This window comes from Cupressus sempervirens, chromosome 11 (genome assembly GCF_028749045.1).
Source record: "Cupressus sempervirens isolate cs-2001-9-10 chromosome 11, ASM2874904v1, whole genome shotgun sequence".
NCBI lineage: Eukaryota > Viridiplantae > Streptophyta > Pinopsida > Cupressales > Cupressaceae > Cupressus > Cupressus sempervirens.
Genome location: NC_143128.1, coordinates 264,430,953 through 264,446,074, shown reverse-complemented (window position 1 = coordinate 264,446,074; position 15,122 = coordinate 264,430,953). Strand labels below are relative to the sequence as shown.

Sequence of the window (15,122 nt, the reverse complement as noted above, 5' to 3'; positions counted from 1 at the left end):
TGCAACCATTAAATTATTGAAGTAAGTGGCTATTTTATATGGAAACTTCAATGTAATGAGCCATAATAACATTGATCATACAATGCTTTCACTTGTTATTTAACACTCACAACAACTATAATGTAATGCACAATACCTGATTGAGTATGATATTTGCAATCATTATCAAACTTTTCTTATTTTATTTTATTTTGGTAATCCTATTAAACTTATTTACTTATTTGTGGGTATTAATATATAGATCCAAAATTTCAACTAACACTCATATATCTTCCTTGACCATTCAAAATGTGCGTAGGCACAACCAGTGCTTACATTATCAAGAGGACTTATGTGTTTATTAATAAAACACATTTGCATTTATCAATTAAAAGTATTTGGTTGAAATGTGAAAATTTATTTTTTTATAAATGAGATAATTCTAATAATCAAATAATGCTTATGACATTTTACTCATTCATTTACTCATTTAGTAACCATGTAATTTCAAGTCAAAACTTATTAATCAACATTTCACAACTATTGGTTCATGGAAATCCATATCTCATGAATACGAATGACCCATTTAGCACTTATTTCATCTAAGTGGCCTCACATGATTGAAAGATTGAAACTGTAGAAGAGGTCGCCCATCTCATTATTACTCAAATCTCCCATTCCTTCATTACTCTATCTTGAGCACACTTATCCATAAAATTTCTTTCAAGACCAAGTCTACTTAATTTGTTCACCCTTTGCTAAACCTTCAATAAATTTTGTTTATTGTAAACAACTCATTATGTAATCCATTTAGATAATCTACAAACAAGTAGAAAATATTTTCCATACATCACATTACAATATTTAAGAAATTTTAATTATATAAGTGTGACTAAATTTTTTTGATCCATTTTTTTTATAAATTATTATTTCCACAAATACATCTCATGTAATATAAATGGCCTACTAAACCACAAAAAATATTTAATAGTCTACCGTAAAAGACAACTGTATACGTCCGTATGGTTGACTGTATAAATAACACTAAAAAAACTTGCGACCAGGGCAGGCGAAACCCATGAAAAGTTAGGGCCCATTTGGTTGCTGGAATTAACCTGGAATAAGGAAACGAGAATAGGAAAATTGGAAAAAATCTATTTCAATTTTGGTCCAATGCAAGAATAAATCTAATTCCAAAAATTGATTTATTCTTGAAAATATTTAATAGTCTACCATAAAAGACAACTGTATACGTCCGTATGGTTGACTGTATAAATAACACTAAAAAAACTTACGACCAGGACAAGCGAAACCCATGAAAAGTGGAATTAGATTTATTCTTGTATTGGACCAAAATTGAAATAGATATATTCCAATTTTTCTATTCCCGTTTCCTTATTCCAGGTTAATTCTAGCAACCAAATGGGCCCTTTATCGTGTTGAGAATGAGTTTGAACTTACCGACATTCACAAAACGTTGAACGAGGCAACAGTCGCCAAGTTTGCCCGACAGGACCCGTAGGTTTTATCTGCATGATGTTCATTTAAATAAACACGTGTTGCAGCGCTCCTCCTATGTCTCGCGAGCGAATTGAAGGCTTAGGCAGCAGCAGAGGGATTCGATCCATGGACACCGCAGCGGACAAGGATCGCTTATTGCCCATCACAACAGGTGATGCAGATGAAAGTAAACAACCTCCTCTTCGGAAGGGCACCGCAATGACCAAGCGTGGCGCCTTTGCTGCCCTCTCTTATATGGCCAGCGCGGGTAGGACTTCATCTTCCTTAGAGGGTTTGGTCTGAAGTAATTTTTCGTAATAATTGATATATATTTTCTGTTCCTTTAGGACTTAATATGTGCAGGCTCCTGTTGGGGCTAGTATGCACGGCAGTGTCCTTTATTATCCTGGGTCCCATAGGCTGTTTGGTATTGTGAATTTTATTGATTTTTTTTAAAAATTTCATTTCATCTGGAAAAGCTCCGTTGGGTTTCAAAGTGTAAAAGATAAAAATGTTCCTTTATATGTTGGAAAAGATAAAAAGGTTTTGTTTCAGGCAGTCAGAACCAGTCGGGGCTGTAAAAGGCCCTTTGCCGAAATTAACACAGGCATGCCTCGTTGTTTACACTATGTACTCGAATGCTTTTCTGTCATAGTTCAGGATCCACAAAATATACCTAAAATTAATGTATGTGAAGTAGTCACATATCAGAAAGTAAATGCTAGTCTATTTCAATTGATCTGAAGTAACAGTATGAAGATTAGAGTGGAAAGGTGCAGGGCTTTGGGATGAGTGAATTAGAATGACACAAGTCTATGAGGTTACGAGTTCATGTTAATTAGGAGATGATTTAATTCGGTGAAGCAAAACAAACATGGGCCTTGACTAGACTGAAGCAACACTTTATTGCCACTGATCAAGAATTGATGGGGCAGTGAGGCAGTGGTGATAAGGGCAACGCAGTGCCAAATAGAAATGGATCTATGGAAAAGGCCATGCTAAGTACCTTTGTGCCACATACATGTTACACTAAAAGCTCCCGCAAGTGCAATATAGTGAGACCTCCCTTAAGTACAATTTAGTGAGAAATAGAAATGGGTCTTTGCAACAATATCATGCTAGCGACCTATGTAAAAAAATGCTCTTCAAAGAATGAGAGGACTCCCTTGAAGAGAGAGAATACGAAGACAGGTACTAGGTAGTCCCCTCTCATTTTTGCTGCCTTTGATATTAAATAATAAAAATAGAGGGATGATTTTGAATGTTGATGAAGATTCACTTTTGTCAAGCAATATTTCTTTGATTTGCAAAATTTGGTCCTATAGTTACATACAAAAGTTCTTACCAGTTCATGAAGGAATATGAGAGAGAAAAGGATTATCAACTTTGCAATATTTAAATTGGTGTTCACGTCAATGCATGGCTGTGTCAAATATTTGATCAAGAGTAGCAATATCAGCAGAAAATGACAAACTCATGGGCATGTGCTATGTGAGATAGAATGTGTAACAAAGAGGAAATATAGGCGCTTAATTGTGTCCACTATATCTGGAAGGTAAGATTCACAAACAATTTAAATGAAAGATCTATCATGTAGGCAACCCCGCTGCAGTGAATTAGGCAAATATGAATTAGCCTACTTAAAAAAATCATTGCTTGCATTCAGAGAAACAACTCTTAACTTCGTAGAAGCAGCATGAGATGCTGAGATCTCAATGCACACCTTTATAAATTGATAGTTCAGATGACTGGTTTTCTTATCCCATGCTTTACTCATATCGACTATGTGTATATGAACATTTGTAGTCAAGGCATGAGGAGGAGGATTAGTGGTTGTTTCAGTATCATCTACATTTGCAAGGCTTTATGAAAAAAAACATAACAATTATTGAAGGAAACATCAGGGTTATATGGATGAAATGAAAGGGCACTTAGTATGCATTCTGATGTAAATATACTTGGAAATATAGACACAGTTGTTTGTACACCATGCTGTTTTTTATGGCCTTGCATTTTATTGTTCAAGATCATTTGGCTCAGGGTTTAGTCCAAGGATGGTAATAAATCCTGATCAAGGCACTAATTCTTAATTCTTTCACTCCAAATAAATGGTTCTCATCATCCAACATGACAATAAAAGAGAAAATTACTAGAAAACATGATTGAAGCCACCCTAGATTGAACTTCATGTCAATTCATTGCTTACAAGATCCGGGGATTAATGATTTGCATGAACGTTAAAGACAAGGAAAAGAGTGCCACTTTATAAGTGGCGTTATTGATAGTACATCTTAATAATTGTAAGAATGTGTTTTGAAATTTCCTTAACTTGCCTTAAAATAAATAACTCCAACTCAAATAATAATTGGATAGTTTGTTATAAATAATGATTTATTTTAATATAAATATAATTTGGATTTAAAGCTCATGATGCACCTATTGAAAATATTAAACATATCCTTTTAGCCTTTATTGTAATTTTAAAAAAAAGTCGCTGCAATCTCTCTTTTCAGAAATGGCTTTGTTCCTGAATTTTTGCGTAAGTTAGGGGTTTTAGCCCTTTAATTTCTAATCTTTAGGGGTTTTGTCCTCAGGTTACCAAATCCTTAGTTCCTATGCCACAAGGAAACTCGGTAATGTCTTGATCAATTGATGCTTTTTCTTTCCTCTTGGTTTTATCTTCCTTCATATACCTCTAAGATTTTCTTTTTAATTGTTAAGACCCTTCTTTTTGTACCATTGACCCTTTCATAATTCAATTAACTTTTTTATGATATTACTTGTTCCTCCTTGATTGCTCCTAGCATAGGTGCCTGTTAGTGATATATTTTTGTGTGGGGGCATTACAATCTGCCTTCCCAATCTTGCTTGTCCTCCTGCAGTAACAGCTTCAGAAACCTTTATCCACTTCATGCCAAGACATGAACATGGATCCGTGCTCGTTGATCCTGGGGACTGCAATAAATAATTTATCTTCTTTTGCAGTAATACTTTACTAATTTTAGTTTCCACATTGGCCTTGCTTCCTTAATGATCTTATCGTCATATGTATATGCTTCAACACCATGAGCAGATTTTTCTTCCGAAACATTTTTGTGAAGTTTACCTTTTCATTTGTTAATTATGATAACCCATGATGCCCCCTCTGGAAAATGGCTCAACACAGACAGTATTAGTGTGTACAGGTGATTACAACGGTGACATTTTACTTCAAGCTTCACCACTGACACTGTTGACAATCCTGGGATGTACATACCCATACATTTTTAAAAATTTGGTATCAGTTGCTTAACTTTTAGAGGAAAATGTTTCTTTCATATCTGTTGGTATTAAATTGCCTGTTAACTGAAGTATTTTTCTATGGTTGTCATTTTGCTTTTCCTTGCTCAGAAATAAAGAAATGTTCGATGGAAACCGCCTTGCATCATTCCTCAATGCTTCCTCAAGGATTTAAAGTTGGGAGATGCATTTTAAAGTCCTCTGTATGGCTGTCCCAAATGGGCGGGGAAAGCTTAGAATACAAGTAACAGCATTTGGGCATTCATGAAAGAGCAACCATCCCCTTCTCTTGAATAAAACAACAAAGATATACCAAGAGAAAATTCTAATGTTGTTTTGAATTTAAACTAGTGATTGGAAGGCTCAAACGGTTTCTTATGCAATGAAGATGTCTCTCCTTCACCTCTCATTTTAGAAGATGAAGATAGTCATGATCCTAAACCTGAGGTAGCTGACTGCGGCCCTGAAAAGCATATGAGCATAAGAGGAGTTGTAAGAGAAGTTTGGTAAGAAGTGCGACATTCGGGAATCAGAATTGGTCCATCATTTGTTGGAAGAATATGCATTGGAAGCTATGACTCATATTGAGGTAGACCTTTTTTATTGATGCCATTGTGGAGGAAGCGGATGGAGCAGAATGTTTGCAACAAGAATGTTTGGAAAGCCTTGAGGAAAGCTATGAAGATGAGTTGTGCCTAGGAAAGGTAAATGATGTTTCAATTTTGAAGTTTCCTCTTTCTGAAAGTGAAGATATGCAAATTTTACCTTTCTTTCTGGACTTTGATCAAGAATCTCTTTATGAAGAAGAGAATACTATGATGGTGGACAAGTTGATAGTTCTAGTGGATAAAATTGACATTGGCTATTGTCATGATCTATATAAGGGATGTCTTGTTCAAGACGTGCAGGACGCTGTTGTTAATGACTTTCTTTATGTAGATTCTTTTCAGCTTGTGAATGTGATATGGATGCTCTCTTGCTACCTCTAGAAGTGTATTATGAAAGGTGGCTCTTTCATCATGAGTCCTTGCCCCATGTTTTATTCTTTTTTGATAAGTTGGAGATATTTTCCACCACAAGGGAAATTGTGATATTGCTATCGGGATTCAACTATGTAGTTTTTCAGTATGTTTTATGAGTAGTAGTTCACACGAACCCATCTCTCATGAGGATGAATGGGACACGTAGCACTCATTGGATCTAGATGATGCTCATTGAGGTGAAGTTCCAAAACTTCCCGAGAGGTCACCATCCCAGTACTACTATAGCTCTAGCGCGCTTAACTGTGGAGTTTCCTCTATGGTTTAACCCACACCGAGAAACTCCATTGTCAACTAAGCTTGAGCTAGAGTAGCATTGGAATGGGTGACCTCTTGGGAAGTCCTAGAGCTTCAACTCTGTGAGCATCACCTAGATCTAATGAATGCTAAGTATTTGTTCCATTCATTCTCATGCTAGATGGGTTTGTGTGAACCACTACTCGTGAAACATAGGTCAATGAGTTTGACGCAATACTACACATTTGAATCCTGATAACAATATCACAGTTTGACTTGTCGTGGAAAATATCTCCTACTTATCAATTGATGAGCTCAAGGGACTTTCTAATGAATGGTTCATAAGGCACAACACTTGGTGAAGGTTTTGCAAATAGGGTTGCAAGTAAAAGTGTGTTAAACCATGTAGGAAACTCCGTAGTTAAGTGTGCTTAAGCTAGACTAGTACTGGGATGGGTGACCTCTCAGAAGTCCGATACTTTATTGATGTGAGCATCACCTAGATCTTATGATTGCTAAGTGTTCCATTCATTCTCATGAGAGATGGGTTTGTGTGAACCACTACTTATGAAACATCGGTCAATGAGTTTGACTCAAAAGATACATAGTTGAATCTTGATAGCAATATCACAATTATTTGTTTTTGTTGAATGCCCATTTAGTTGCATACCAATCATGCAATGGATCCTACTTCTCCTAGCCCATTAATGGCTTTTCTTGAGTATTTTTTGGTTTGCGGCTTGGGGTAGGGTATCCTTGGCATGTACCTACATTGTAAACAAGTTTTGTTGTGTTGTAGGTATTAGGTTATTTTGTCTTTATGTAAGGTCTATATAAGGGATGTCACATTCATGTTGTGGTGTAGACAATGACTTTCTTTATGTAGATTCTTTTCATCTTGTGAATGTGATATGGATACTCTCTTGCTACCTCCAAACACGTCTGATAGGTGGCTCTTTGGTCACGAGTCCTTGCACCATGATTTGTTGTTTTTGTTGAGTGCCCATTTAGTTTGGATACTAATTTTATGTACACAATTGCTTTATGGGTCTACATTCCTTTCTTACAGTGGATCCTACTTCTCCTAGCCCATTAATGGCTTTGCTTGAGTACTTTTGGGTTTGCACCTTGGGGTAAGGGTGTTTCTGGCATGTACTATATGTAAATAAGTTTTGTTGTGTTGTAGGTGTTAGTTTTTTTTGTTTTTTAATTTTGGTGTGTCTGTTTTTGGCTTGTGCCTAGTCCCCCTCGCCCCGTTGCATAGCAACACCCTGTATTCTTGCTATGCCTTCTAACTCTATTACTCCAATGACTAGACACTGATCTTTGAATGAGACTCCAGGTTCGTTGTATTGTCCTTTGTAGTCCATGTTCCCATTCAAAGCTAGTTGTTGCCAAATTTCTTCTCTTTGTCTTTTTTGAGCTTGAATGAATTTGTTTGTGTTTTATCTCATGCTAGTTGGAGATTTTGGACTCTGACAAGCCATGTGGAACCCTTTCAAGTTGGTGTTTCATTGTAGAATCTTCAATTTGTTAAAGCCTTGTTCAAGCTCAATTCTTTGCATCAGTCCCCAATAAGCTTTTTGGAACTCATTCATACCTTTATTTCTTTGAAAATAAGTCCTTTCAAAGCTCACTTCTAGTGTCACACCCCAACATGGTTCTTGGAAGCATGTAGAAGAAGAAAAACAAACTAAGTGAAGTACTGAAGGGTTTGCGACCAAACATGTCGAATTCCACTTTTAGTTGGTGGACTTTGATGAAGCAAGTTGAGATGTTGAAGACAAAGCATTGTGGCTAATTCTAATTTGAATGTCAATCTTTGATATTTCTTCTTGAACTCATTTTTGTTCAACTTTGCCTTAGTTATTTTCCATTATCTTGTCAGCCTTCGACGAGCTAAATTGAACTACAAAAAGGAAACATTTTTAAAGCATTATAAGGGTTTTTCATTCCGAACAAGACATTTTAATTGTTCCATAATGTGTGTAAGCCTTCAACACCTCTTCTTGAACTTTTAATTGCCCAAATTTGTATAAGTTAGTTCTATTTTCAATGTTAGACTTTGACGCTCTTTTCAAAGTTTAGTGCTTGACTTGAAAGTTGTAAAGATTGCTCTAATGGCAGTGTTGAGTGTTGCCATGCTATCTTTAACTCATTAAAGAGAAGGTATTATGTTTTTTTTCTTCATCAAATTTTTATTTATATTTTGAACTAATGACTAAGGAGATTTAGACCATGTTAGTGGCGTGTATTACTTTTTGAACTAGCTAAAAAGCTTGACAACGTAATATTGATAGCAATCAAAGTAGTTCCACTAGTTTTCTAGAATTTTGACGCTAGCATGGAAGAAATTCGTTGGCAAGGGTCCAAGTGTAATGCCACATCATTTAGGTGAATATATTTATTGCCATCAACAAGCATTTTCTTCTAAACAAATGTGTCAGAGAAATGTGAAGAGTTATGACTTTATTATTTGTAATTGTTTAAAGAATAAAGAAAAGAGAACAATCATGTTTCAAGAAGCAATTACAAAAGCTGAAACCGAAAAGGCTCAGGATGGGAGGATTCTTTAAATATGTAATAAAAAGATGTTACAAGGGTCTGAACTTTTTGATCCTCCTTGTCCTTTGAAGCATGAGTGAGCATTGATTAGAGTCCATGAGATTTTTATTTCAATTTTGTGAAGGGACAACGACATATTTTCTATTCAAGCTTGATCTATGTACAGGGGCAAGATAGTCTTTGAACTATAAGCCTTCATCATGGAAAGAGAGTAATGTATATGGAATCTTTGAGCCGAATATATTTATTTCTAATTGTAGTTGGTCTTTGAGTCAACATGGTCATCTCTGGTGATTTCTTGTACATTTATTATGTTGATGTGTGCTACAAGGTCTTTGAGCCTAAAGTTTGTATACATTTGAATTGGAATACTAATCTTTCCATTGTTTTATCACTTGTGGGTGTGGGGCTGAATGATCTTTGAGTTAGTAGTTTCCATTCCTTTATTCCTAAAGCCCTATCTACATACGTGCCATAGTAATGGGCAGATGTTAGTTTGGCTTGCTTTCCAGTTAGAGGCATATCCTAGAAATTTAGAATTACATCATAAGAGGGAGCTGTACCACTAAAATTCAGATGGAAATTGCTAATCCAATTAACAATTTCTCCAACTGCTAGTGTTGATTAGTCCTTCCTTTTGGGCATATTGAGTCATTTTCCATTGTTATCTCTAAAGGATCATTCTATTTGCTAACAGATGCTTGAGCTCATCAAATTCCATTACAACCACTCTCATTTGCATCATCAATTTCCTTCACCTGCATAGTGCATTTGCAATCTTGTTTGATTTCCCTTTGGCACTTCAAGACAAAGATATATGCCTTTAGTTCAACCTAGCTTGAGTGTTTGGTATTGGAGTTCTTGATGGTTAGTGTATAGCAGAGACTCCTTCCATAACAATAGTGCCTCTATTTCTTTAGGGCTTGAATTATGTTGTAGAATTATTGGTCATAGATTGAGTATCTTCTTTGGGCTCATTTAACTTTTCACTAAAAGATGCAGTTGGCGCTCCTTCTGGACTTAGGATTGCTCTTATAGCACTACCATTGACATCATAATATAGTTGAAAGACCTTGCTGAAATCTGGTAAGGCCAAAACAAAATGCTTCAACTTATGCTTGAATAACTTAAAATTTTTCTGTGCTTTAAATGGTCACTCAAATTCCTTCCAATTTCCCTCATGGTCTCACTCATTGGTGTGCATATGTTATTGAAAGTTTTAATGAACTTCTAGTAAAAATTTCCAGCCCATGAAAATATCCGACCTCTCCAATGTGTATTGGTGTTGGCCATTCCACAATTACCGTCACCTTCTCCGAATCCATCTTCAACCCTTATCTTGAGTTGAAAAGCCTTAGGTAAGCCTACTTTGTTGAAACTATACTTCTTGATTTTATACTACTTCAATTGTTGGAACACTTGTCCGATATGTCGTAGATGTTCATCTCTTGTCTCGCTGAAACTCAGTATATCGTCTAGGTAAACAATGAGGATTATACCTAGGAACTCCTTAAACACCTTATTCATTAACCACATGAATGTGCTTGGTGCATTAGTTAGTCCCAAAGACATGATTGATCACTAATACAACCCTTCATTTGTCTCAAATGCAATCTTTCATTCATCACCTTCTCAGATTCTTATTTGACGATATCCACTCTTGAGATCAATCTTGGTGAAGTATCTTGCTCCGCTTTAACTATCCATAATGTCATCTATCCTTTGCAAAGGAAACTGGTACTTGATAGTGATTGTAGTGGAGGCTTTGGAATTTGTAGAAACCCTCCATTCGCTACCCTTGTTTGGTGCCAAGAGAAAGGTATCACACATCGACCCTAGTTTTCCTTGATTAGTACTACTTCATTAGTTCTTTGGGAATGAGGTCAATCTGATGTCTAATGTGTGTGTGTGTCTGAGAGAGGGAGAGAGGGAGAGAGGGAGAGAGAGAGAGAGAGTAGCTGACAATTAGAAATACACAATCACACCCAGAAGCGAATACAAAATTTTATGGATTGTGGAAATCTGTTACAATTAATTAGAAATATTTGTATTCACATAGTGATAATTGCAAGAGTGTCTACACCATAACAACTAAAGACATCTCTAATAGTAAGAATATAATAATAGGTTACGTTATTCTAACATCCCCATTTATGAGTAAATTGGAAGCAATATCAGGTTTGCTCTATAATTCATTAGTATCAAGAGGTTTAGTCAGACATTAGTGGACTCCTCTTCAGATGTTCAAAAGTGGAGATAACATTTGCATGCTATTATTCTAACATCCCCATTTATGACTAAATTGGAAGTAATAACAGGTTTGCCCTATAATTCGTTAGTATCAAGAGGTTTAGTTATGACATTAGTGGACTCCTCTTTAGATGTTCAAAAGTGGAGATAACATTTGCATGCTATTATTCTAACATCCCCATTTATGACTAAATTGGAAGCAATAACAAGGTTTGCCCTATAATTTGTTAGTATCAAGAGGTTTAGTCATGACATTAGTGGACTCCTCTTCAAATGTTCAAAAGTGGACATAACATTTGCATCAGCAACTATCATGCAATTGCCACTTGAAAAGGATTTGAGAAAAGAGCAAAATGAACATGCTTGGTTATTGAATGACAAATCATCAATTTATTTGCTTGTCCTATGAGTTTATGCATTTGATTGGGGAATTTCATGTAATGCCCTCCCAGGAATCCTTGGAACACAAGGAGAAAACATGCACTAAATAATTTTTTTCTTATAGTAAGCTACCTAAGAACAATATAAAGTAACTAAGTGCAAAAGATAAACATCTAAATATGATATGAAACTTAGGGAATATGGCACAACTAACATGTTCGCATACACAAGTGGAAGTCTTTCCAACAGTCCCAAAGATTCCCAAGCCACTAACTAGATACTTGAAACAGAGAACACTTGTTCTCGAGATGACTCACAGGAAATTTGGATAACATCCACCAATTATAAGAGGGAGGTACTACACTATCTATCCCAAGTAAGATGTTCTTTTTAAGCCCAAATGAAGGTTCCTACAATGGTTAACCATACGAGTTCATTTACCATTCTATCTATAAACCAAAGCATTACTTTTGCATACAAGGAAAAGGTATACTTCACCAACGAATACAAATCCAAAATGTTATGAAAGGGGTGGTCTCTACTCAAAAGAGGGTATTTGGAATGTTAATTAGGTTTCTCGAAAGATGAGCAAAAGTTCCCACTATTCTTGTTACGAATCACAATGGTATGCACTAGAGGCTATAACTTTTGCATCTGGCATTTGATTGACTCCATTCAAATTGCATCAGTATGCTCTTGACGAGCTTTATGACAAAAAGGACCTAAAGCCATCCTAGGACATCAACATTTTTGTGACCACCCCAAAGAATCAAGCAAGGTCTCAGAAAAGACATTGTTGCCAAAAATGCAATGAATTGGGTTCCCAACTCAACAAATGGGTGGCAACATACAGCACGAAAAGAAAGCTAGCTTCACACCATGGAGTATCGGGAACATGCATATTGAGGCATCACTTACTCGGTTGCAAATCAATGACATAGTCATAAGCTATACTAAGAATCAAGTACATGCATGATCAATAAATACCAAGAGCATATATATATCAATGAAACTAAAACTACCATAATTGAAAGCATATAAACACATGCATAATGAGTCAAGTGAAACACTACACGGAGCTCTCAATGCTTGATCACTCTTTAAGTCTAGATTAAGCCCACCACTTGTACATCGGTCCCCAACAATGGTATAGTATTGCAACTCCACCCAAACATGTGGAACCCTTAGGCCCACCTCTTTGTGCTCATGAAGATAGTAGCTCAACAAAAATAAGGCAAACACTCAAGCAAGGCGTGGTTAACACACACGACAAACATATATATAATCTCAAGATATATATATATATATATATATATATAATCTCAAAATAGGTACCATGACCCAAAGCAATACACATAAATGCAGAGTACAATAAAACATGGAGAATACTTAACATGTGGATCAACGTCCAAGGTGCATACTAAGTACACTCATAGTACACTAGGGTCAATACTCAGTACTAAACAAAAGTTCGGTGAAGAGCCTCAAGAGTAGGAGTGTCATTGCATGGCACATGAAGGCCCATGTGGCTTCGAGCAATCCTTCTCTCATCAAGGAAGCTCTACTAATTGTGATGTGAATATCAGGATTTAACTGTGTGATTTTTGAGTCAAACTCGATGACCCATATTTCATGAGTAGTGATTCAACATGAATCCATCTCTCATGAGAATAAATGGAACACTTAGCACTCATTGGATCTAGGTGATGCTCACAGGGGTGAAGCACCGGGACTTCCCGGGAGGTCACCCATCCCAGTACTACTCCAGCCTGAGCGCGCTTAACTACAGAGTTTCCTCCACAGTTAAACCCAAAGCTTGCAACCCCATTTGCAAAACCTTCACCAAGTGTTGTGCCTTATGAACCATTCATTAGAAAGCCCCTTAAGCTCATCAATTGATAAGTAGGAGATGATTTCCACAGCTAGTCAAATTGTGATGTGAATATCAGGATTTAACTGTGTGATTTTTGAGTCAAACTCGATGACCCATATTTCATGAGTAGTGATTCAACATGAATCCATCTCTCATGAGAATAAATGGAACACTTAGCACTCATTGGATCTAGGTGATGCTCACAGGGGTGAAGCACCGGGACTTCCCGGGAGGTCACCCATCCCAGTACTACTCCAGCCTGAGCGCGCTTAACTACAGAGTTTCCTCCACAGTTAAACCCAAAGCTTGCAACCCCATTTGCAAAACCTTCACCAAGTGTTGTGCCTTATGAACCATTCATTAGAAAGCCCCTTAAGCTCATCAATTGATAAGTAGGAGATGATTTCCACAGCTAGTCAAATTGTGATGTGAATATCAGGATTTAACTGTGTGATTTTTGAGTCAAACTCGATGACCCATATTTCATGAGTAGTGATTCAACATGAATCCATCTCTCATGAGAATAAATGGAACACTTAGCACTCATTGGATCTAGGTGATGCTCACAGGGGTGAAGCACCGGGACTTCCCGGGAGGTCACCCATCCCAGTACTACTCCAGCCTGAGCGCGCTTAACTACAGAGTTTCCTCCACAGTTAAACCCAAAGCTTGCAACCCCATTTGCAAAACCTTCACCAAGTGTTGTGCCTTATGAACCATTCATTAGAAAGCCCCTTAAGCTCATCAATTGATAAGTAGGAGATGATTTCCACAGCTAGTCAAATTGTGATGTGAATATCAGGATTTAACTGTGTGATTTTTGAGTCAAACTCGATGACCCATATTTCATGAGTAGTGATTCAACATGAATCCATCTCTCATGAGAATAAATGGAACACTTAGCACTCATTGGATCTAGGTGATGCTCACAGGGGTGAAGCACACAAAAATCACACAGTTAAATCCTGATATTCACATCACAATTTGACTAGCTGTGGAAATCATCTCCTACTTATCAATTGATGAGCTTAAGGGGCTTTCTAACGAATGGTTCATAAGGCACAACACTTGGTGAAGGTTTTGCAAATGGGGTTGCAAGCTTTGGGTTTAACTGTGGAGGAAACTCTGTAGTTAAGCGCGCTCAGGCTGGAGTAGTACTGGGATGGGTGACCTCCCGGGAAGTCCCGGTGCTTCACCCCTGTGAGCATCACCTAGATCCAATGAGTGCTAAGTGTTCCATTTATTCTCATGAGAGATGGATTCATGTTGAATCACTACTCATGAAATATGGGTCATCGAGTTTGACTCAAAAATCACACAGTTAAATCCTGATATTCACATCACAATTTGACTAGCTGTGGAAATCATCTCCTACTTATCAATTGATGAGCTTAAGGGGCTTTCTAATGAATGGTTCATAAGGCACAACACTTGGTGAAGGTTTTGCAAATGGGGTTGCAAGCTTTGGGTTTAACTGTGGAGGAAACTCTGTAGTTAAGCGCGTTCAGGCTGGAGTAGTACTGGGATGGGTGACCTCCCGGGAAGTCCCGGTGCTTCACCCCTGTGAGCATCACCTAGATCCAATGAGTGCTAAGTGTTACATTTATTCTCATGAGAGATGGATTCATGTTGAATCACTACTCATGAAATATGGGTCATCGAGTTTGACTCAAAAATCACACAGTTAAATCCTGATATTCACATCACAATTTGACTAGCTGTGGAAATCATCTCCTACTTATCAAGCTCTACTAAGCCATATCAACATTCGTAGGCGACAAGGCAAAAACATACCATACCAACGTCCTCAAATGACGACAAGGTAGTCACATTAATCCTTTTCATTAAATATTAATCTTAATCAGTTAATTAGTTATCTCTTAATAAAAATTAGTGATTTCTTAATAAAAACTCAACCAAGGGATACCCTAGGACCCCTTTGTGTCCCATCTTGCTTTGGGGAGCCACTCCACTCTACTACTTAAACGCCAACCAGGTTCATCCCTAAAGATAGCAAG

General features: G+C 36.9%; 1 protein-coding gene across 1 annotated transcript in view; it reads left to right on the top strand.

Annotated features, from left to right (window-relative positions):
* Positions 1-1,426: 1,426 nt before the first annotated feature.
* The window catches only part of LOC149529148 (UDP-N-acetylglucosamine transporter UGNT1-like), a 40,513-nt gene continuing 26,817 nt past the window's right edge, over positions 1,427-15,122 (top strand). Inside the window, exon 1 of the mRNA XM_089808460.1 lies at positions 1,427-1,747. Within this exon, the coding sequence (XP_089664586.1) occupies positions 1,555-1,747 (193 nt within the window). The 5' untranslated portion in view covers positions 1,427-1,554. The remainder of the gene's footprint in view (positions 1,748-15,122) is intronic.